The 25,141-nt window shown below is 39.9% G+C and overlaps 1 protein-coding gene across 2 annotated transcripts; it reads left to right on the top strand.

Annotated features, from left to right (window-relative positions):
- Positions 1-2,384: 2,384 nt before the first annotated feature.
- Positions 2,385-24,271, top strand: LOC102230944 (protein phosphatase Slingshot homolog 3-like). 2 transcript variants are annotated; one of them, XM_005813089.2, is made up of 15 exons: positions 2,385-2,654; positions 6,888-6,931; positions 15,820-15,932; positions 16,046-16,110; positions 16,196-16,317; positions 16,405-16,470; positions 16,563-16,628; positions 16,757-16,951; positions 17,325-17,418; positions 17,539-17,667; positions 17,940-17,986; positions 18,171-18,317; positions 19,174-19,374; positions 19,887-20,856; positions 21,787-24,271. In XM_005813089.2, the coding sequence occupies exons 1-15, from the start codon at positions 2,592-2,594 to the stop codon at positions 22,996-22,998; spliced, it is 3,534 nt and encodes a 1,177-aa protein (XP_005813146.2). In that variant the 5' UTR covers positions 2,385-2,591; the 3' UTR covers positions 22,999-24,271. The 2 variants fall into 2 exon arrangements, with proteins under 2 accessions (XP_005813146.2, XP_023198281.1); XM_023342513.1 differs by lacking the exons at positions 2,385-2,654; positions 6,888-6,931 and adding an exon at positions 12,751-13,191.
- The last annotated feature ends 870 nt before the right edge of the window (positions 24,272-25,141 follow it).

Below are 25,141 nucleotides of genomic sequence, written 5' to 3'. Positions count from 1 at the left end.
TAGTGGTCAGTTAACAAAATCCAGCAACAGAGGTCAAAATCCTCAACACTGGCAAATTAAAATGTTGATTCTAACAATCCTGGTAAATCCAGTTAGGTTTATCAAGTTAAGATGGCCACAGGTCTTACTGAACATGCATGGAGCCCATGGTTTTTTGTGTTTCAAATACAACAATTAATATTAAATAGGAGGCCCAGGGATACAGTATATCTGTCAAAATGCTGTAAAAATTAAAAGTGATTTTGCTACCATTGTCAGAGTGGAGCAGCATGAGCAATAACAGCATCTGCGGACAGAAACTTTACACGGTTTCATTGCTGTCTCGCCTCTGTTTCTGTAAGTGGTAAGCCATTATGTTGGGGCAGATCCCCAGAGCTCATGGCTCACCTATGATTAAACCTGTGGTTTCATATTCCCACAGCTTCCTCTGAATGAGTCTAAATCCAAAGACTATTATCTCTGTCGTAATCTGCATCTCATCTCCTTTCTGCAGTTACTGCTAATCCCTCTGGTACAAATAGAACAGCCAAAGAAACTGACACATGAATGAAAAGAGTGCTGATAGAGGGAGCTCAGATGTGAATGACTAAAACGACACGCAGGCAATCATAAAGACAAAGGATGTTAAAAGAAGGGACAAAAATGAGATATAAAAATTCCCCCTCATGCTTTCGAATGACGCATAAATAGAAGAGAGCTGACAACAACCAGGAAACGGCATGAATGGTTTGAATATTTGTTTCAGATTGGCTCCAAGCGTCGTGATTCATCGCTTTAATCTATAATATTCTGGCATTTCTGTCTGATTATCAAAATGAAACCAGTCTGTAAACAGCTCATAGTAATAGCTACAACAATTTCTCCTTATGTGCATACTGATGCACAGTCTGGTATCTGGGCTGTGCCGCCTCTTTCAATGACACACATACGAGTGTTTGTTACAGGCTATAGTTCTTGTTATCATCAATCTGTGCACGGACTCAGGCGGTGAAGATAACACTGCAGCAGTACAGGTTCAGACAGACAGGCTACATCTGTCTGTCTGAACCTGTGACATGTAACCTGTTGGGTTACATGTCACAAGTTGTGACATGTAACCCAACTTCCTATAGCCACTTCACTTTGTATATGCAAATAAAATAATGTACGAGTTAGCAACCATTGGGAAAACAACCATAGATCTTTCAGTGAGAACTGCAATGGTTGGCTCCAATAACAGTTTTAAACTAAAGACCTAAAAGAAGCAGCCTGTCAATGATGCTTATTTTGTAATCTATGATCTATTGTCTGTAAATACACTCTTTGTGTATTATGAGAATTTTCTCATAAACACTTCTCACCAGCTCTGTGGTGATGAACCTCGAGCTATTGTGAATCACAAATACTTTAACTGAAGAAACGAGAAGTCACGAAACGAATACATTTTTAATGGATTTGTTGAAAATACCATCTTTGAATTTGTGCTGGTGCTATTGCTGTTCATTGTATTCTTTTTACGTATTTAGCAGCTCTGTGTCTGTTGATTTGTTTTCCAATAGCTTGCATCTCCATTATCAGAAATCCCTGTACAGCTGTTTTCATTTGTGTTTTAGTCTCTATAATTTCCCCAGTAATTTTTATTATTTGTGGCTTTTCTGAGCCATTTTCAGTAAATGTGTTATAGTTTTGAATAAAGCTAAGTTTATTGTTCCCACAGATAGAAAGTGATGGGTTTTAATACTGAGTTTTGACTTTTGTGTGTAGAGTTTTTTTTTCCATGAATGCATAAGTCTTCTACTTCTACAGGTAATAAGATTTTGCCTTGCTTGGTTATTTAACCCCATGGTAAATTTGTGTTTTTGATCATTTCTCACATATTTTTATTCAGGTACAGAAATAAGTTAAGACGTTGTCACTTGCTTTGACAACTGATGATACAAATTAGTTTGCATAATATATTTAAATGTTTAATTGCTTTTTTGTTTGTCTGAAATGTTAGATAAGCGTATTTGTAACTTCAGTTTATCAAGAATCTCATTGTGCTCCCTGCAAATAGGGAGATATGCATCACTAACATTCTTCAGCCAACTGTTATTTCAGTTACCAACAAACTTTCATGACCATAAGACATGGTTAGATTGTAGATGGACTGTTAAATCCCAGACAAAGACTTATTTATTCAGTTTAATCTAGTTTTGTTAAATTATAACAGAGGAGGTCTCTCAGGGACATATTTGTGTGCATCTAATGATTGCACCGTATTTGTCAGGAAAGAAATTCAAGTTTTTTCATTGAAATTCATAACTATGTTGTTAGAAGTTACATTATGGCTAGCCTAAGGCACACTTCTCACAGCTGCTTTGTTTACACCCGGCACTCAGACGGTTAATCGAGACTGACAAGCTAGGGATAGTTGCGCATGCGCAGCTGAAACTGACAGAGGAAACAGCCGGGGAGTAGTCAAACTGTCCACGACCAGAGAGAAAGAAGAAAAGGAAAAACAGCCAGAGGAACAAATAACTCGGCTTCTACGGAGGTTTCCCCCTCTCAGGACAGCTATGCTCGTCTCGACGGCATCGCTTCCTCACAGGTGCCCCCTTCCCGGTCGCTGAATGGCGCTGGTTACCGTACAGCGTTCACCGACCCCCAGCACCAGCTCCAGCCCCTGCGTTTCGGTGAGAGCCGCTTTCATTTTTGCTTTTAATTTAATTCACCCTCCTCTACTATAGCTTCCACTGTCACCTTAAACCACATGTTCTAGTCGTCGAAGGCGGCCCAGGGCTCCGTTTCCGCTGTCTTTTTTTAACGGCTGCTGACTGTCTCCAAGTGCTTCGCCTTTGTACCCGTGCGCATGCGTGAATTATAGCACATCATTTTTCAGTTAGTTACTTAATGCAAAGTAAACCTGCTCAGAAATTGCGTTCTGGTGTGTGTTGGTCGTATTTAGTTTTTAAAGCGTCACACCACTGCCTTCCAGAGAAATTAGGCTTTACATAATGTTCCTTTAAAATGGTTGTTGTATGTACATTTCCACCCAGATAAAAAGCTTATGTTCTACTCAGATACTTAACTAAGTTCCTCTCTTTTATTATCTGCTCTACATGTGTGAGGTATTGTTTCGGCTATACGAGAACAAACAAAATACCATTGTGCTTCCTCTTAAAGGAGTTCTGTGAACTTTCTTTGTATATGGGCGAATATGGACGTGTGTGTCTATGTCTTTGCATGTCTGTCACCTCCCCAGACACACACACTCTGCATAATTTCTACCAGTCTTCCCCTCTCTTCCTGTTTCTGTGTGTGGTGTTGTGTTATGGTGTGTTGTGAAGGTAGCCCCATGCAAATGAGAAACACAGGTGCTTTTGGAGTTGTTCTTTCCTTTGGAGGTCTAAGAGAAACAGGAACCACCCCAGAAAGCATGAAATAGAGAGAGGAAGTAATCTACAAGCAAACTTGTACACAAAAAAAAAATCAGGCTTGTGTGCACACTTCCTGTGTAGGTGCAGCTGTTTGTGTACTGTTTCTGATGCCTTAGGCAGTGAAGTTTACAGATTTTCTTTTTACCTGTACATGCTTGCTTAGAAATGCGAGTGTCATTGTATAATTTGAAAGACGCATGCAATCTGGAGAGGCTGACGTATATATTTTTGCCACTTAATAAAAGTACATTAATGTACATGGTGTTAGTTATTGCAGTTACATACTTGAAGCTGTGCAAGTTGTAAGTTTTGAAGGATATACTGACTAAAAAAAATAGTTGTTTTTTTTTAGTAATTTGCCTGCTAAATAAGACAAGACTAATCACTTGTCTGATTTAAATCTCAGGCCATTTCATTGGGTCACCTCTGCAGAAAGATTACTATGTCTAGTGAGTGGTTATTCTTCATTTTTTCTTAAGTTTCTATAGGTAATTTGTTTGTATAACAATACTATAACTTTTCTGCTTTAAACAAAAACAATTAGATCATCCATCCAGTGATCTGGTTCCCTATCTCCAGCAGTCATTGGACAAGAGGTAGGGTACACCTTGGACAGGTCACCAGTCCATCACAGGGCAACAAACAGGCTTGACAGACAGGAAAAACAACCACTAGAGACAGAGATCAATGAACAGAACAGTCATGTTTTTGGACTGTGAGTGGAAGCTGGAGTCTTGAAGAAAACCGCAGGCGAGAACATGCAAACGCATTGCAGAAAGAGCCCAGGCAAGGATTCGAACCCAGAACTTTCTTGGTGCAAGGCAGCACTGCTGATCATAGCTTCACTGTGCTTCCTCCTGTCACATCATACCTTTGTAATTGATTTGTGGCAAAACTGTGAAACTGCTGAAAGAGTCATGGCTTTCATAGTGCGAATCTCTAACACTGACCCAAACCTACACCATCCAGTCAAATATAATTGATAAAGTGTTTCAGAATTACAGTTTCCCTACAAGTAAACCATTAGTATATCAGATTAATAATCTATTTGCTTTTCCCTTGCTATGTTCATGAATAAGACGCTGATGTTAAGTTACTTTTTAAACAGAAAGAGTTTCAGTCTTCGTATGATGGCCTTGAAAATTGACCCCGTGCCTTTTGTATTCTGAGAGGAAAACAGGTTCTGTGAGTAGGCATAGTGATAACTGCCTTGCTGTGTACACACACATTTTTTGTCTTGTTTTCCTCATGAAGCACAAAAACAAACAGCATAGAGGAGAGAATGCTGCAATTATTAGTAGCCAATCTGAGTTTTAATCTCATTTTATAGAGGTTTTATTTTTGACCCAGGGAAAACCTGCTGAAGTAATGGAGTAAATGGTAGGGAAGTGCTTTCAGGTGGAAATATGCTTTTACCTTGTGACCTGTGCTCAAATACTGCAATAACAAGTTGCACAGCTTCCCGTATTTGAATAGATGTGATGTGTGCATGTGTTGTACGAAGACGTTTAATGAAATGCCAATTAGCTGTTTGCCCTCAACATGTTTTTTGTAACATTTCCTTGAACTATGCCTGAGTTAGGGGAAATCCATTGTGTGCTGCACACATGCTGAAGCCATCCGTTGGCCTCTAGATTACAATCTTTTTAGTATTTTTTTAATGAAGGCAGATAATACAGGGTGTTGTACATGAGCAGAAACTTGTGCCCAGTTTCTGTTGCCCCTTTTGCTCAGGCCTCACATTTCCATTCACCTTGGAAAATTCTCACATTTTCATGTATGCAAAATTTTTGTTTTCTTATCCAAACAAGGTTCAGGTGGTAGCAGCATGTGACACGCCTGCATAAAAAAGCAGACATCAATCTTCTGACGCAAAATCAAAACCTACCATAAGATAAAGTTCTTTACATTTGTGCAGTCATAAGCCATGAACAGAGCAGTCTCGTTATTGGACTCATGTTTCCAGCTGCTCATAGTTTACCTCAGACATTCATCTGTGCTTAGGATTTATTTGAACTGTCTCCTGGGCTGTTCTGTCTGACAGCCGACAATGGAAACCTGCGGATACGTTGGCTGAAAGCGGATGAGCGCCACCCGTTGCGGTTATTATATTAAGCTACAGCCACAGCAGTGTTGTCAGAACTGCCAATGATAGTTTAACGCAATTTTCATCTTTTTTTCCAAAGACGGCTTGGTCAAAATCTTCCTATCCTCTTTCTACTCTTGCATACAAAATATGCCAAGGTCATGTTTGCAATTTGCATGAATGAATCAGCAAATAATACTCCATTATAGCTTTCTTCCTTGCTTCAGTCATCTTTTGTCTGTGCTCATTGTTGCCCACCATCAACCTACTATTCACCCTTACCTTTTGTAAATCTGCTGATGTTTTAGTAATGTTGTTAAGGCACGTTAGAATAAACAAGATAAGTACCGGGCATTACAAGATAAGTACCAAGTGTTCATCTGCTGCCAAGCCTCGGCTTTTTCATTTAACGAGGTTTCATATTACGTTTATTTACACTTTGGCTTTCCCCAGCTCCCTGCTTGTTGGTGTTTGTGTGTGTGTGAAAATTTTATTCTCTGCCCAGCCACACCTTAAAAACAGAATGAGATCATTTTCCTGCAGAGTGTGTAAATTGAGTTGGAGCTGAACTCTGCCCCCTTCGCATGGCTCTGCCGGGCAGTACTCTACAGATGCCACTTGTACTTTTATTCTCTTTGTGTGACACCTGTGTGTGTAAATGTTAAAGTTACTGTTCTTTCACGCATCATAACAGGTTATTTTTTTATGTTTGACTATAAATTGTTTGGGATTCTGTCTCTTTTCAAACTAATTTGATACATGACATCTTGTATGGTTTTATTTGTTTAAATTCTTTTTTAATTCATTACAATATCAGCTCGACAGTTCAATTTTGTGACAGCAGTTCCAATAGTAATTGTTTTTCTGTTTCCACCTTTAAAACAGAACCAGTGGTTCCTCATTTGGATCTGGTCTGAATGCCATTGACAACTTTGAAACTATTTTTTTATTTTTGATGTTTTCCGAACAACTAAAATGTATTATAGATCACAAACTGTGCCTTACAAAGGCTGTTTTTAGTTTAGGATAATACACTCCAGATTTGAGAATAGTGTTACACATTTTAAAAATGAACAGATGCCAGAAAACTGTGAAATAGTTTCCTTTTATCCACTGTTGAATTGAAGGCCAAAAATCTGACGTTTGAATTTGAAAAAGCATTCAGTTTAGGACAGTAATAGTAACCATATTTACCTTAAACTTTGGCTTTGCAATGTTAGGAAAATGTGAAATTCCAATATCTTTGTTGCATTTTGCAATAGAAATGTAAAATCAGATTAAACCAACATACCTCACTCTTTCCATTTTCACAATGATGCCAAGGCTCACCTTAGATGTCATTATGTTTAATGAAGAGTGTACATTATATTTTTTAATCTGATATATTATTTATTTGTTCCCAGGAGTCCGGTAGTGGGGAGGATGATCGCCGCTCTCAGCCGAGGAGGTAATAGTTTTAGCCCCATGTTTTTTTTTGTCTCAGTTGAAACTCATTATAATTTTTATGTGTGTGTGTGTGTGTGTGTGTGTAGACTATGATTACTATGTCCTAAATCCAATGTTGTTTTACCAGGTTAAACTTGTGCTTGTATGTTGCGTCAGAAAGTCTTTCTCTGTAAATCTGATGTGACTAAGAGCTGTTGCTGCTGTTGTCACGTCTCAGTCCATGGTTGCCCCTCGCTGCTGCGGAGCTGGAGAGTTGGTTGACCCGCTTTCACTCAAACACAGCTGTAACTGCTTTTGAACCAACAGTGATCAGTAATCACATCCGTTGCCAAATGTGTTTAAATGTTGAGCACTCTTACTCCTTTGTTAGATTCGGCATTTTAATCACAAGTGAAAGCCTGAAATCCTTTGGTGATAATTAATGGTTATTTTCTGTCTGTCCTTTAGAGGGCAGCAGCGCCTGTGTTGGGCTGATGTCAGTATGTGGGTCAGGGAAGCTGCCCTGCTGATCTAGGGACAGGATTGGTAACCACTCCCAAATTCAGAGCATTTGTGTGTCTGTCTGGTCATCAGAACTCTGCGCCTCCCTCTGAGAGAAATGACTGTATTTGTGCAGCTGGCATATAGGGGTTGATTATGTATGTGTTTACATAGTTAAAGGTACAGGTTCAGATGTCATATTAACTTTGAATAGTTTAATAAATTTTACTTTCAAATCCTACTAAAGACTGATGGGACATTTATGTCATCTGCTCTGAAAGCAAATCAGTTTCTAAAAATGTGGAGATTTGTAGTAAAAGTAAGGCAGCATCTGGCAGATTATTATTTTTGCCTCATGGTATTCGAGTTTTATATAGAGCAGGGGTCTCAAACTCCAGGCCTCGAGGGCCGCAGTCCTGCAGTTTTTAGATGTGCCACAGGTACAAAACACTGGAATGAAATGACTTAATGACCTCCTCCTTGTGTAGATCAGTTTTCCAGAGCCTTAATGACCTAATTATTCTGTTCAGGTGTGATGCAGCAGAGGCACATCTAAAAGTTGCAGGACTGCGGCCGTCGAGGACTGGAGTTTGAGACCCCTGATATAGAGGATCTATTATCTTTTTTTAAAAATTTAATTTCATTCAATTATACAACGTTCAGTTTGAAGACTTGGCCCTTTTCTTGACTTAAAAATTACCTCAGACCTTCTGTTATGTTTACTTTTCCTGTTTCTGAACAGCAACATGCGTTCAGTAAAAAAGCTTTTAGTTTAGAGAAGCAGGAGATAAAATTTCTTGTACTTGTTTAAGGGTGATGCTGCAGAAGCTAATAGCTGAAGGTTATCTGAAATCCAATTTTTTGTGTCTGTTGAAACAATCAAAATTTTCATCATACTATTTTTCCAGTATAATGTACTTCTGATATCAGGCTTGAGTATCTGTCACTCATACATTTCAAATGCCTCTAGTTGTTTTGAAGATACTTTTATGTGTTTATGTCTTGGCTACTAAAATAAAAACATAAAACTGTAAAATTAAGTTTGTTTATTGAATAATCTGATGGTTATATATTTTATTTCTGTAAAAAGAACTGTACTGTATAAGAAATGCTATACTTACATACTAATTTGCTGTCAAACTAGGATTTTTATAACCAAAGGTTACAATTTCTCCAAATTTTCTACTCAGTTACTGAACCATTTTAGATCAGTTGATCTTTCTTGGTAGTTAAACTTTTGGTAAGCATTGTGGAAATATATTATAACAAATAAATAATCAATAAATGAACAATCTTAATGAAAAATTTGTATTACACCATGTTTCCACTGATTGTGTGAATAGGCTCATATCAGATATGAACCGTGATCTCAACAAAGTAACGCTAAGCCACCTCCTGCTGATTAACAGTATTGATCAGATTATAGAAAATTGTTGTAAATCACAGCAATTCAACATGGAAATTAAGTGGCACATCATGGCTGAACCAAAACATCCCCAGGAAGACAACTCCTTTTCATACTGGAAAAAAAATCAAGTATAAATTGATCAAAGCGGGAAAAAAAATCGAATTCTCAAGGGCTGTGATGATCACATCCACTGGTGATCTGACACGGTTTTCTCTGTTTGCCGTTCGTTGAATGAAAGTCTTTGAATTTAATGGAGTATTTTGAGTGCCTGCATGCAGGTGTATACTTACCCATTTTAATCAGTCTTTGCATCTTGATAAACTAACTTTGCCCAACTTGTCCTGCTCTGGGTTTTGTAAACTGGCCAGGTTGCTGTTTTGATGGTCAAGAATCCCTGACAGCTGGTATTATAATTAAAGTGCTGTCCCAACTTTTCTACAGTCTTCGTTTACAGCTCACAATAGAAACCTTTGTTTCCTCCCTGGGACTTTTGTTTTGATTTGGAGAGCCACTGTAACCAGAAGTTACTGCTGGTGGAGAAGCTGAGTATTATCCTCTACCCAAAGCTGAACAATGTCAATATAAAATTCTCCAGCTGTCACCAAAATAGTGGAATTATAGTAATTATAGTCATTTAGTGGGACAAAAGTCAACGTTTCCACATGTGTGCCCATGCAGTGCAGGATTTTTAACCTGAAGTTCTTCTTTTTTTCTGTGTAAGAGTAGTTTTGTATAATATTGTTTATTCAGATAAAGATAAGCATGATTTCTTATACACGTGTTGCATTTTTCTCCCTGATAATTCCTAGGAGGTGGATAGACTTGTTGAAAGAGTAACATTACTTTCTTTTTTTTGTTAGGATGCCACAGGATGAAATTTGTAACATCCAAAACATCCATCCAACATCCATCTTAAAAAAGCTGCAGGGTATCAAAGAGTTAATGTCTTTAAGAAGACTTTTAATTTAAGTAGGAATTAATTTTATTAATAAATAGAGCATGATATCATCATCTGTAGAGTATAACTGTTTATCATGTTTTTTAAAAAATATGTCCCAGGGGAAGCATATTTAAAAAATGATCAGAATAGGTTGCACAACATTGCGCATTATTTTGGTATGAACAATGGGTTCATTGTGTTCATACACAAATGTAAGTCTATAAAATCTAATCCCAACTATATCTTAAAGTCTTGGTACAATAATGTTACGATGTTGAAAGTAACACATAAATCCAATATTACCAGAGCAGAAACAAAACCCTTGTCAGAGGCTAGTGTGGTTCCAGCTCTATGTTTTCCCTAAATACTAATAGAAACTTTTAATTGTGTTTTTTTTTTATTCTCTTTGTCTTTTAAATCTGCATCATAATGCTCTCAGATGGATCCTGAGTCAGTCGGCATTCTGAATGAATTTTTCCACTATGCAGGGATCTGAGCGAGTTTATTCCTCTTGACGTTGTTAAATGTGTGTGTGTGTTTTCTGCAGCAGACGTTCATTCAGACTCAGATGTGGTGATGCAGCGGTTGTGCCTACGTAAGCGAGGCCCACTGCAGCGCTGCTGATTAAACCTTGTGACATCAGCACTTTATGGCGGTAGCTAAAGCAGCAGCATTCACTGGCTGACCCACAGAGGGGACATTACAAAGAGACTGAGGATTTAAACATGATTCTCTCATAGTTTTAATCAGTATTCCTGATCCCTTACAATCTCACACTCTAGACGGAGAACAAAATAGAATGAGGGTTTAATTTAGCATTTCAATTCAACCCTGTTGTAACTTGGTGCGCAGAAAGTATTTTGCATCATTGATGAGACTGTTGGTAATCTAATTTAACAGCTCATGTGATATTCCTGCTGAATAGCAAGTGTCTTAAATTAAATACTTAACGCTCTTCTGTGATCAGTAAGGCCACTGTATGTGTTTATACATCTGGCAACAGTTGAGTAACAGTGGAGTGTCTGGTGTCTGCTTGCAAAAACCACATCCTTGCCTTTGTCACGTGTCATTGGATGCTGTGAGTTTCAGCAGACAAACCGAGCAGTCAGGTGGAACTTGAGAAATGGCTTCAACAACACAAACATAATCCCGCTGGTGGCCTCTGACCTTTTCTAGCTCGACCTGTGATGTGTGGTACGAATAATGGCATTAACACTCCCTTATCACTTGAAAAGGTTGGTAACAAAGAATCAGAGAACTACGTAAAGGTCCTTGTTTAGGGAAAAAGGTAAGTATTGTTGGCCAGGTAAACAGTGTGTTTACATGTTTTGCTAACTATCAGATTATGAAGGTGATTAAAGATTGCTGCAAGTATTTTGGTCTGAGCTATCTCCTCCTTGATCAAAGAAGGCCAGAGATGACCTTTGAATACCCAAAAATAAATGCCACAGACCCAATAAGTAATACATGAGCCACAGCACATAGCAGACCACTGCAGTTGTTGTTTATCCTGGGGAGTGTTTTGCTGTCAGGTGGTGACCAAGCAGTTTCCCTCAGCATGTAACGTAGCCTAAAAACTGAAACCATGTGTGATCATCGGGTAGCGTGACCCAAGTCCATGGTCAGGTTTCTACTACACACATGGGAAGGCTGGACTGTCAGTTTTGATTTCTCAATCGTCTTTTTCCGTTGTTGTTTTTGTTGTTTGTTGTTCTGGAAACGCCCACGGTATCAGGTTTAGCTGGCTCAAACGCAGACCTGCTATATGTTATGTTATTCTCCCAGCAGAAGTGATCAGAAAACACAAACATGATCAATATGTAGGTCACTCTATTCACAGGATGCTTCATGCTGAGGGAAGATTATTACTCCTTAAACAAGAGTCACAAGAATGGGATTTTGTCTTACCAGGATTGAAAACATGAGAAACATCTTTGGCAAATTTTAGAAAGTTAAAGTTGAAGAAGCTGAAAAGTTGCAACAAGCTGGTTAAAGAAGATAAATCTGAATATCCATTGATCCAATTATCCAAACCAGCTTATGTTTTATGTTGAGGGGTTTTATCATAATTGTGCCTGTCAGATTTCCTACTTCCTGATTATGTCAGCTGGCTTTTACTGCATCATGTGACACCAAACGGCATAATATTATGACAACTTACTTAAAAGTTTGTTTCTCTTCCACAACAACCATGACCTGTCGAGACCTGGACTCCACTAGGCCTCTGAAGGTGTGCTGTGGTGTCTGACAAACTACAATCTGACAACACATTTTAGATTTGCAAAGCATTTTGTTTCCATAGTGTTCCTTAGAAAAGCGTGTTTCTACATGGCTTTTTATTGCTCTTTGGTCCAAATGTAATGCTTATATTCCCAATGTTTGGCATTTTTTGGTGACAGGACAAATCTGACTATTCAACCCCATTCACAAAATCTGTGATGCTCTGTATATTCTGAGATTTTATGATTTGAGCTATAGTGGCTTGTTTTTTAGGTCTGATCACAAACCTTCACTCTGCAGGTGACCCTGTCACATGTTTACCACAGTTTCTGTCTTGAACAGAAACTGTTTTAAGGAGAACGGGGCATCCCACAAAAACAGCAGTTTTGTCCTTCAAATCCTTACTCTTGTCCATTTTCCTGCTTAAAATGCCAACTTCGAGGGCAAAATGTTCACTCCCTGCCTAATATGTCCGACCACCTTCAGGGGCCATGATGAAAATAGTCATTTACATAACCTGTCAGAGGTCGCAATGTTTTGCCAGATATCCTTCACAGAAGAAAAATGACCAATGGCAATGCAACCTTTTTCAGTATGTTGTAATATAGGCTTGAAAAAATATTTCTTAATCTAGGTCTCTTACTCAAGAGCCCCTCTCTAACATTTCTCCCCCCCGATAATCCGTCATCCAGACCTTCACATCCTGCTGTTTCCTCCGATTGGACCACGCCAGTGTCTCCTCCCCTTCAGCGGGAGGATTTACCGCAGCTTGCCGCAGACACATGAGAAAGTAGCCGCTAAGCAGATGGTGATGCACCTGCTTCGTCACTGTTTCTGTTAATAAACGTGTCGGCGTCTTTGCGGGATTTTTTCTTCTTGTGCTCACCGTAATACCGCGCAGGTGTGAGCAGCAACCGGAGACTCGTTTGTTGCGGTGCCATGAGCAATAATAAAAAACCGACAAAGTGTGAATTAGCGTAGTTTTTACGTTTGAGCTAATCTTTGTGGGATTCACGCATTCTAGTTGGCGGTTATCGATAGCTAACCCCGATTTAGCGCGTCCCGTCCCCGCCGCCGGAGCAGCGATGCCTCCCGGAGTGGTGACCGCCCCTCGCAGCTCGTCTGCCGGCTGCTTCTGCGCCTGCTGCGGGGTCAGGATGAGACCCTATTTCACCGAGAACTCCGTGGTCTCCCAGGGAGAAACCTATCAGCTGTAAGTTCTGATTGGAAATCATCAGAATGTGAGCTGCTGTAACATTTTGTACTCAACTTTAAGTTGTTTTATTTACCCCACTTTCTTAAGTCTTTGTCATGCTCCAAGTAGGCTTGGATTAAAATGACTTGCAGTCATTAAAGCCATAAAGTATACTTTCTGTACTTTATAGAAAGTATGCCAGTTTCAGCCTGGATGAAATGGTTTTTCTTGCATTTGCCTCCTTTCAAACTTCCCTGCAGATTCTTCACCTCCTCACATGCTCTTCCCCTCCACCCACCTCCGTTTCCATGCATCTGAAGGGAGCACAGGGCAGCAAGCACACTATGTACCCCAGACACTTTCATAGCTTATAATTAATCTGTCATCTCTGGAGGTGAACACTCTGGATCATGCTGGCATTTATTGGTGATTTATGTGTTTGATCAACAAAGCAAGAAATATTTTCCTGCACCTATTCATTATTAACACTTCCATAAGACATGCTGTGTGGGTCTGTGTGCAAACTCAGCTCTTTCACAAGATCTTGGTATGAAGATCCTGAAGGCATGCTAACGGCATTGTGCAAACGTGCATGTTTATTTTTTGGTTTGAAGAGTTTCATGTGGATATTGTCATCACACTGTCAGTGCTGTCATTTCTGAGTGTTGCCTGTGTCTAATCCTTGTTGATTCTCTAAATCCTTCACAGAAAAACCAAAGTTTCTCTTAAAAAATGTAGTTTGTTTCATTAGAATATACAACATTTTTACAGTGGAATTTTGTAGCGTAAAAGTGCTTGACTAAAGCCAACATTTGTCTCTTTTTTTTGTCACTTTTGTTTTGTAATGACTCCACCACTTGATGACAGGTGGTTATATTTCCAGACTTTCTGTCTCTCCACCTCAGCCTTGCCCTATGTTTATATTCTGGCTTTGAAATGAGTGACGGATATGGACATTCAGTCATCAGTGCTGACAGGATCTGCCTTCACCGTCGTCATAAAATACAAACAGACTTGAGTTCCAGCATTGGATTAATCCTGAGAATGCCAACAATTTACTAAGCAAAACATGTAATCACCACTACACTGAATTTCGGTAACAATCGGCAATAAAAACACCTGAGAACGTCGCAATCAGATTATTGAGTTGGGTACCTTAAGTCCATTACATAATTCAATTATCCAAAGTGTTCTCAGTTTAAGTGGCTTAGTGAGAGGTGCCAAGTTTGTGGCAGATAGTTGTTCAAGTTTGTGTGAGCAAGTAGTGATATCCCAGAAAAATTGAGGAAATTCAAAAGAAAGAAGAAATTGTTTATGTCAAAGTGCAAGTTGCTTTTATTTATTTTGCAAACCAGTTCATTTTTGTCGTGCCTCTGTCATTTTAGGAACACATAAAATCCAACGCAGCAAACACAGCTATATGTAGCTGGGTTTTGTTTCACATAGCAATCTCAACTGTCTGAAGCTCATAAATCTTGCCTGTAATGGTTGTGCACAAGATTATTTGTTTGTTTTAGTAGAGCACAGAAGAAACTTGAAATCAAAGCAGAACTTTTGAAGTGCAATCCCCCTTTCAGGCAAGCTTTGATTTCAGGCATTTACCAGATACTGTTGAACAAACATTTTTATGGTTGCTTGATATGGCTGGGGAATGAAGTGCCACAAAAGAATCTGAACTTTCAGTGAAAATTAAGGTGGCAAGTTGCAACAAACAGCTCCAGTGCTGGCAACATTTAAAGATGTGTATATATGATAAAACATTTTATTACTATAGATTTACCTCACTGCAAATAATAAAATAAATAACCTTTTAATTCTGATGCATTTATTCACATGTAAAGAAAATCACTAATAGTGCCATTATTCCTATCCTACATCCTGGGCTGAGCAAAAGCAGCCTAATTTTTAATAAAAATCTTTCCACATTTCAAAGGGCTAATGATGCCACACACTCCAAGATTCCCAGGACCTTTTGAAAGAAACACAAGCCGATATCATCAAAGATCGTCCACCTATTCCTAACAGTGGGGGATGAGGTGCTTTGCTACATTTTCATGCTCTGCTCGCCTGCAGTGTTTTATTGCCAAAAAGCTGAATCCTTGGTCTCTCATTTGACCAAAGTAAAAAGTTTCATCTAACATCCCAGTAAACCTTAGCATAAACCAGGGGTGGGCACTCCTGGTCCTCGAGGGCCGGTGTCCTGCAACTCTTAGATGTCTCCCTGGTCCAACACACCTGAATCCAACAGCTGAATCTCCTCCTAAATGCAGTCAAGTTCTCCAGAGTCCTGTTAACGACCTCATTATTTGACTCAGGTGTGTTGAAGTAGAGATGCATCTAAAAGTTGCAGGACACCGGCCCTCGAGGACCAGGAGTGCCCACCCCTGGCATAAACCAATGAATATATTAAATCGGGGATTTTTCAGCATTTTTAGCTTGACTATGCTGCAACAATGATTTCATTTCTTAGGCTTTTTATCAATCTACACCAGGGATGCTAATGAACATACCCTCCAGTGTAAGATTTTTCTTGATCTGAATGTTTGTTGTGTAAATTCCCTGAAATCTAACGTCCCAAAAAGGTGTTGATGTGTTTCTTTTTTAATTAAATTTTTTTCAACCAATTTCTTTTTTGTGTCTGTGCAGCATCAGTGAAAGTTTCCTGACGGTCAAGGGAGCTGCTCTCTTCCTGCCCCGAGGAAATGGCTCGTCTCCAACTTCAGCCTCTCGCTTCACACAGCTGCGGAGTAAACATGCAGGTGAGGCGAAAGGTTCTGTTTAAATTAACTACCTCTTTCTGTAGTTTCTTCTTTTAGCTGGATGATGTAGCATTAATTCAGTCTGATCAGACTTGTTTCTTGAATCCTAACAGGAGACATCCAGCAGCATCTACAGACCATGTTCACTCTCCTCAGACCAGAGGACAACATCAAGCTGGTGGGTGCACAATGCTGCTCAAAGCACAGTCTGCCTTCAGCGCTGGTGTTTAAATTGCTTCTGACTTTAATCATTCCTCCTCCAGGCGGTTCGTTTGGAGAGCGCCAGCACTCAGGCCACACGCTACATGGTGGTGGTCTCAACCATTGGGCGCCAGGACACGGAGGAGAGCGTGGTTTTAGGCATGGATTTTAGTCCCATAGATAGGTGAGAAAATGAAGCACCCAAGTTCATGTTTGCAGCTTTGATGATGTCATAAAGTTGTAAAATGGTGGGTTTTTCTTCTCCTTACAGCTCATGTTCAGTTGGTATGGTTTTGCCTTTATGGAGTGACACCTTAATACACCTGGATGGAGATGGGTGAGACATTTCTAAACATGATGAAACTGAGCACAGTCCAAGCAAAAGATGGCAAAATGACTGAAAGTTTGCTGTTCTTTGTTTGCTCTCAGGGGATTCAGTGTATCAACAGACAACAAAGTGCATGTATTCAAGCCTGTTTCTGTGCAAGCCATGTGGTGAGTCTAAAGAAAAGAAATTGATCTTTTTATTGTTTTAAAAGCATTTTTCCTGCCATCGTCTTTATTCCATTCTCAAAAACCTTTTCAGTGTCAGAATTGTGACACTTTCCAACTCATATTGACAGGTCGTCTTTGCAGTCGCTTCACAAGGCCTGCGAAGTGGCTCGTTGCCACAACTACTTCCCAGGCAGCTTGTTCCTCACCTGGGTCAGCTATTATCAGAGCAGGGTGTCCTCCGACCAGACCCGCATCAACGAGTGGAACGCCATGCAGGATGTGCAGTCACACCGCGCCGACTCACCCGTCCTTTTCTCTGATGTGTAAATATTCAAATCTTATATTAGTTGGCATACTCCTAATTTACACTACCATGCAAAAGTATTAATTTTTATTAATATTTTCAACCTTTCTCTACCTTACAAAGTTCTGAAGGTGTTTGTGCTGAACCCACATCACTCAGAAATTTGTAGAACTATTAGTTTTTTGCAAAATAGCTGAGCATTAAAAGCATCTGGAGAAAATGATTTTAAGTCTTGCCACAGATGCCACGTTCCAGTCACAAATGCAATCTAATTTATGTTGGAATATTATGTAAAATCCTAATAAAATACATTGAAGTTTGTGCCTTTAAAGACATTTGTTATGAATACTTTTTTAAAGTGCTTTTTTGTCTAACTTTTTATGTTTCTCCAGCCCCACAGAGAGAGAGCTCACAGAGCGACAAATAAAAACCAGTTTGAGGGAGATCATGATGCAGAAAGATCTCGAGAATGTCACCTGTAAAGAAGTGAGTTGCTTCAGATGCTTGGTGTAAAGATCTGTCAAGCAGAAGCAGTCATTTATTTAGATGTTGCTCCAAATTAGGTTAAACTGAACAGCCTGTTCTCTGACTGATTGTGTCCCACAGATCCGGACAGAGCTGGAAATGCACATGACATGCAACCTGCGAGAGTTCAAGGAGTTCATCGACAAAGAGATGATTGTTATTCTGGGCCAGATGGACAGTCCTACTGAGATCTTTGACCACGTCTTCTTGGTATTTTGGCAGCAAACATTTAAACACTTCTTTTGGGTGTTACTCTAAACAGAAAAAGCTTAGAACTGTTTAGCTTCACTTTGTGTATTAAACCAGAGCAATCTGATTCAGTCTTGTGTAATAAATTGCTTGCAATTTTAAGGTACTTGGGGCTTGTTTGGTTTGTAAAGACATACTGCACATGAGGCATAACTTGCCATGGGATTTAGGACTGATGAAAAGCTCTGAGGAAGGCCTAGAACAACACTGAGGATTGCTTTTGTTTCCTACAGGGATCTGAGTGGAATGCATCTAATTTGGAAGAGCTGCAGAAGAGTGGGTAAGGAAAAGCAAAATGCAACAAAACACATTCAATGAAACATCAATAGCAGGGATAGCAATAGAAACAGTAAAGAATAAATATGCTTAAAATGAGAACATTGTAGCTTGGTGTGTTTTGAGTTAAACTGCAGCAGACAAGCAGTCTCTTATTTTCACCTAACCTCTGTTTATTTCCTGTCCAGCGTTCAGTACATCCTGAATGTAACGAGGGAAATTGATAATTTCTTCCCCGGTGTGTTTGAGTACCACAACATCCGCGTCTATGACGAGGAAGCCACCGACCTGCTTGCTTACTGGAACGACACCTATAAGTTCATATCTAGAGCAAAGTGAGTTTTGTTGGATTCCTGTGCAATCTGGAAAAGTATGAAGACTGTTTTTTAAAATATGTGTAACCAGAACGGTGTTTCCAGTCTTAATTCATTTTCCCTGTTAGAAGATAAAAATCTAAATTTCTGAAAGAGAAATAAAGAACAAAAGTTCTTTTTAATTGGATTATTTTTGAACTATCTTTGATTTACAACATCACAACCTGGGCTTTTTACAGACAAATGTATAAAAGGTAAGCTGTGCTTCAGCAAATATATTTAAGATGGAGATTAATCCAGTACAGTTTTAACACATATGACTGATATAAATTTAAAACTTCAGCTGGTTTGAGGTGGTTTATAAGCAAAAAAATAGGATAAAGGGGAAACAAAAAAAAGTTTTTCTCACGTTCGATGATTTTTGGAACTTGCAGTGAATAAATCCCAACAGACAAATGTTTTGTCAGGGTTAGTGATAATTTATGTTTTAGTGATTTTGTTACATTTAATCAGGTAACTGTGATTATTTTGTATAGTTGTTAGTATTGCTCTCATTTACTTCCAGATGTTGTTTACATAATCTACATTGGGGAATGTTGCTAATTTACAAAGATTTGAGCCTGCAGAAAAACTCTATCCCAAATTAATCAACACAACTATAGTTTCACTTTAAACTAAAACCTTTGGCAAAAAATGTTTACAAGAGAAGGACTTTTTTTTACTTAAACATAAACCATCAGCTAATTTTTTTCACTGTTCCAAAGGTATACTTTTTCTTTTCCTTAAGATTTTGCTTCTGAATCAGCTCATTTGTTCTACATGCCGGTTTTAAACACAAAATGACAATGAATAACTGAATTGTTCTTGTCTGGACCAGGAAATCTGGCTCAAAGTGCCTGGTCCACTGTAAAATGGGAATAAGCCGCTCTGCAGCCACGGTGATTGCGTACGCCATGAAGGAGTATGGCTGGGATTTGAAAAATGCCTTCGATTACGTAAAGGAGCGTCGGACTGTGACCAAACCAAACCCGTCCTTTATGAGGCAGCTGGAGGAGTACCAGGGCATACTGCTAGCTAGGTACACACACGCATATAACATTTTAACCACTGGATATTTGGAACAAAAAATACAAAACGTCATTGCTTTAGCAATTTAATGGAATATGTGATTGAACCTATCGTCTTATTTGGTGTATTAATGTCTGTGCTGTGATGAATTTTTACTGCTTTAGTAATTTTGTCAGTTTTGAATTTAAATATACACCTAAACATAATAATATCTTAAGGTTTTTATGGAAGATGTGTTTCTGCTTATCCAACATACAACAGAGCTTCATTAAATCAGACATTTTTTTTAGATGAATGCCTATTTCTTTCCTTAATTTAATTTGCCATTCACCAATCGTGGCCTATTAAAGGGAAAATATTGATGACAGAAAATTCAAATAATAAAAATCATTTTCATAATTTAACCATCATTGAGATGATAAGCTTGCACAATAGGACATAACTTTGACATAAATTATGTTAATCAACTAATTTTGCTACATTTTGTTAATTTTGTCTATACATCTGTCATTTATTTTGTAGCAAGCAAAGGCACAACAAGTTATGGCGTTCTCACTCTGATAGCGATCTTTCTGAACACCATGAGCCCCTGTCCAAGTCCCTCGCCCAACCCAGCAGTCTGGGTCGCGCAGACCCCCATAACCAGGCCAGCAGCAATCTGGGCCCCTCTGTGAGAGATCTGCTGGACTCACTGGGAACGTCGCAGAGCGCTGGAAAAACAACATACTCCACGAGCCAGCCTGACACCGGCACCCAGTCCAGTCGGCTTGGCTCCTCTGCCTTTGATGATGCGCCGTCTTTATCAGATGGTGCTAAAGCTAAAAGCCTGGAGGAATCCCTTCAGGCTGATACAGCCGCCAGTAGGCAGCTCACCCACCCCCACCCCAACTCCACAGCTGGTTCTGTGTTATCTCCGACCCTCTCCAATGGTCTGTGTGACTCAGAGGAGCAGCCATCGTCGCCCCCCCCCTCCCAGCCAAGGGCTGCTACAGTGGTCCCTAAACCGGAACGGACAGACATGGTGACTGTTGCACAAAGCGTTTTGGTGGGCCAGCCTCACCCACCTCCCTCTGTTCACCACCTCCTCCCCTCTCCAGCCCAATCAACCACGAATGAAGCCACCAAACCGCAGGTTTCCTCCTCGACCCTCCTGGTGTTGGAACCTGAGCCACCAAACACACACCAGCCTGGACCCCACTGTTTATCTGCACCAGTGCCTATTAAAGAAACAAATGATCATCAGATATGTGGCTCAGATCTGCCCTCCTCCAATGACATCAGCAGCTCACCCACCGCGGTTCCGCAGGACAATGTACTGCTGTTCGGCCATAGTGCAGATCACATAAACTTTTTTAGTGCCAGGGAAAAATTCAAGGGAATGAGTCACGATGGCAAAACTCAGAGTGCTGCTGTGCAGCTGAAGAGCTGTGGCAAAGACCATCTACCACAGGAGGATGAAAACAGTGGGGGTCAGGAGGAGGAGAACAGAAAGGTAACCATTGCTTGTAAGTTTTCCTCTATACCTTCTTTCAGTCTTTGTCCTTAGTGTGAATGAGTGAGTGTGTGAATTTTCTGAGAAGTTAAGCTATAACTGTCTTAGAAATCCTACAGTATCTACATATCTTTAACTTTAAATATCATTGAAAACAAGTTATTTTTCAGTAATTCGATTCAAAAAGTCCAACTCAGATGAACTCATTAAGCACAGGTGATACATTTCTTAATTTCTTGACAGTCGGCCATAGTTCCTCTGTGTTTAAATTCAAATCAATTTTCTGGCACTGATATAATAGTGACACCATGATCATTAGTCCTGGCATTGGTACTGTTGGCAGTGTGAAATCACCATCTTCCTAAAGCTCATCCACAGAAGAAACATTTCTGCTCTACATCCAGACACCAAGACCTGTGATCTCTAAATGAAATGTAGAAAATATTTAGAATTAAGACGCCTTTGGACCAATAAGCAATCAAGTTCTTTGATGATGTCTCTGGTTCAGGTTAAGATGAAGAATGCAACAGCTGTACATCTCTCCCTGCTCTTGAATAGGCTTCTCAAGGCTCCAGTTATCCTTGTAGCATGAATTCATTTTTCCTAACATACCTTTTTTTCTTCCACCTAACCTTACCTTAGGTACTTAGACACTCCCTGATGCATAATTTTTTGTATAATGAATAGTATAAGTTTGACTTTTTGAATTGGATTATTGAAATTAACGTCTCAATGATTGTTTTGTGTGTTCAAGTATATTTGAATTTTGTATTTACGTACCAGTATATAATTCAAATTATTCCAAATAAGCATTTAGATTCTCATGATTCAAGTGTGCCCTCTAGTGGTTGTATGTAGAAAAGTTCACACATGTTTTTATTGGTTTCACTTTATTAATACTTTTGCTTCTGAATGATCTCTGCTCTGTAGGAAATGCCAGTTCCTGCGCAGGTCGCAGGAGTGAACCCCACAGAGACCCTCACCCCACCCGAACCACAAAGCTCACACGACCAAGACGGGACGAGGTCGAAGCAGGAAATGGAGAATCTAGACGCTGTCCCTCAGAAGGAGGCCAAGAGTGTAAGAGAGGAATCCAAACAGAAAGAGGACGAGGAGGCCGCCCCCCCTCGCCTCTACAACGACTGGACCAGGGGGTCTGTGCGGCAAGCTACGCTACAGCTAGAGCAGCGGATGAAACAGGAACACGAGACGCCGTTATCCTCGTCCGCTGGCAGCACCTGCGGCTCCCAGCGGCGTCCAAACAGCATCCACTCCATGACGACGTCAGTGCCACAGGGCACATCAGTTTCCCCGCAGGTGTCTGTGGAGGGAGCACAGGAGGGAGATGGCATGTTTAGACTGGTTGGAAGGGGGAACACGTGGAGGGTTCTGGGAAATGTTGAGAAAAGCACAAAGGGACTCAAACTCCAGCCTGCTGATACCAGATTCCTGTCTACCTCTTCTCCTTTCCAACACGCTGCACCATCTCCCTTTGCGTCGGTGAACTTCCTGTGTTTGGAAGGTGTGACGGAGCTCGAGTCGTGCGTGGACTGGGACTGTTTCGCCAAGGGACTCCACGCTGACATCACCTGGAGGGAGACGTGGGAGACCCTGTGCGAGCTGGGTGCCTTCCTTCAACAGGTCGGCTCAGCGGGAGCCTTCTTCGGCCAGAGCTCAGGAAGCGCTCGGAAGCAAGGCAACAGCTTGCAGAAAAGGGTCAGAGAGGTGGAAGCCAGAATCCGGCAGGCGGGCCTGACCCCGCCGTCTCTGATGAAGCGCTCGGCGTCGCTGGCCAAACTGGGCTGCCTGGAGCTCCTAGCCAACGATCTGAATGAGCTGGAGCGTAGCTGCTCCGCTGCAGCTCCGCCCTCTTCTCAAGCTCCTCTCCACGCCGCTGGTGATGAATCCAAAAAGCAGCGAGTGCACAGTTCTTCTCTATCAAGCAGCAAACATCCACAAGCTAAGAACGTTTGTACTTCTGGAGAAGGCTTTCTATCGTCAAAAAAACTTCCAAACGCTGATCAAGACTCTCTACATTCTCCTGGGCTGACTCTTCTGACCAACAGGCAGCAGTATGGGAAGACTCATCCGCTGAGGCAGCTTCAGAAAAGAATTGTTGGCACCCTGTACAACACCATGTGACCCTCACTGTGTGTGTATGCGTGTGTGTGTGTTTGTGTGCGTTCACCTCTTAAGTGGAAATCAAGTGCACATGTTGGATTTATTCAGCAAACCGAAGCCTCTTGCCTTAAAGGATAGTTTTTAGTTGTCTTTTTTTGTACATTTTTTCCCTACAGATCCACCAAGAGCCTCTGTGACATCAGCGACACCATCAGTTAAACAATAAGAACCGTCGTCTGATCCGAAGCATAATCAAAACCCAAACTTGTTCCTGAGCCTGTACATACTCCCTGTGCCCGTCATTGCTGGTTTTCTTGATCGTTCTCGTATATCGCAGGAAGGTGGAATGTTGCCTCTGTTGTTTCTGCCTCTTGCTAATGTTTCTCAAAACATATTTTCTGGAGAGTTTTATTCATTTTGTGCCAATATTTTTGCGCAACTGTCAAAATCAGGCAGAAATCATAACCGCCAACCGTCTCTTGAATGCAGATTAGAAATCTGTTCCCAACACTTCTTAATCAGGAAGTAGAAACCCAAATTTTGGATTTTTAAATGGAAAGAGTGGAAGAATGTGTTTTTTTATTTTTCGTACCACAATATCAATACCTCAACCAAATCTGACCTGCGCAGTCGTCAGGCTCTGGTTTTCTAGAATGTCCTCCTCAGTCTGAAACAATTTGAACTACACTTGATAAACTGGAAAAAAAAAACTGGTATCTTTCGTTGTTCTCTCAGCTCTGAAGCCACTCAGAACTGATTCCTCATGTGTTTAGCTGTGAGGGAGGAAGGGTAGTTTTGGGGGCTTGGAGCATAATGGCAGAGTGTATATTTATGAGTTTTCTGCTGTGATCTCTTTTGGATGTAAGTCTATATTCTGAGTGTTTAGAACCTACGTGTGTGTTTTTTTTTAAAATAAACATCTGCAATGTGTCGGTGACTGAGTTAGGTTTATTTTGAATGGATCTCTTTAGTACAGCTTTTAGGAGTGTGCCTGTGACTGGCAAGTGAAGCTTCTCTGCAATCAGAAATATCTGTACAGGGACGTCTGTCATACATGCACTTTACTCCCTTTTTTACTTTTGATTGTGACTTTATTTTTACGTAGGTTTGCTACTTTTGGGGGAGCATGCTTAGGCGGTAGTAGGTGTCAGGTATGTGTGTGTGCGCCTTTGTGTGTGTATCTAATGTCAACCACATTTTGGATTTTATTTTAATTTGTTGATGTAAATATTTTATATTGTGCTTCAAATGTGATCATAAAAATGAAGATTATTAAAAGTCATGTTTTCTCTGAGTTTGTTAAAGAGACTTAAAGTCTGTTGGTAAAACGACCAGAGAAAAGTTTGCTTTTGATTATGTTAGCTTTAAACTACAAAGTAATTTCGGCCTTTACCTCCTGGGTAGAACTAGTGTTACTCGGTCAGGAAGGTTGGCCATCGTGGTTAGGCAAACCTTATCAGCTCTGCCCATTAATGGCCTGTCTTTGATGGTCACTCTAAAACATTGACTCTGTATTTCAGTCACTTACACAAAATTACACTGATTCTGGATTTAAAAGTCTGATTTCAGTCCAATTCCTGATGGATTTATTCAGATGTTGCTTTAATGTTTCCAGATAACATCCTCTGCCACCCCTCAACTTTCCAACCAGCATAATATCACTCAAAAGTTGCACAATAGAACGATAATATGTTTTGATTATGTATATAATTCCTTAACATTTTAAAAGACTAATGTTCTTTGATAAAGGCCTACTGGTAAAATAGAAACATAAATGGGAAATGTAACAAATGGAAGAAAAAGTGAATGGATAGGAGAGACAAAAATCCTTCTCTGTTCAGTGAAATGATTTGAAAATTAAATAATTATAAATTAAATATAAATAATAGAGCATTGTAAGCAAGCCAAGTTGCAACAAACAGCTTTCACAATAGAGTCCTAAAGTAAGAGATGTTCAAAGAATCGGATTGCTTGTAAACACCAGTTAGGTTTTTCTAATGGTATATCTGTTTCAAAAGTGTTCAACAGATAAACTAGTTCGTTTATAACTTTTTTGTGAAGATCCTATTTATTTTAACTCATTTTTTAAAAAAATACCCAAATTTGCATATAATTGTCTACATCATATATAAATATATGATATAAAAATATAAAACGGATTATT

This window comes from Xiphophorus maculatus, chromosome 11 (genome assembly GCF_002775205.1).
Source record: "Xiphophorus maculatus strain JP 163 A chromosome 11, X_maculatus-5.0-male, whole genome shotgun sequence".
Taxonomy (NCBI): Eukaryota; Metazoa; Chordata; class Actinopteri; order Cyprinodontiformes; family Poeciliidae; genus Xiphophorus; species Xiphophorus maculatus.
The sequence above is the reverse complement of the archived record's forward strand: the minus strand, read 5'-3'. Positions and strand labels throughout refer to the sequence as shown.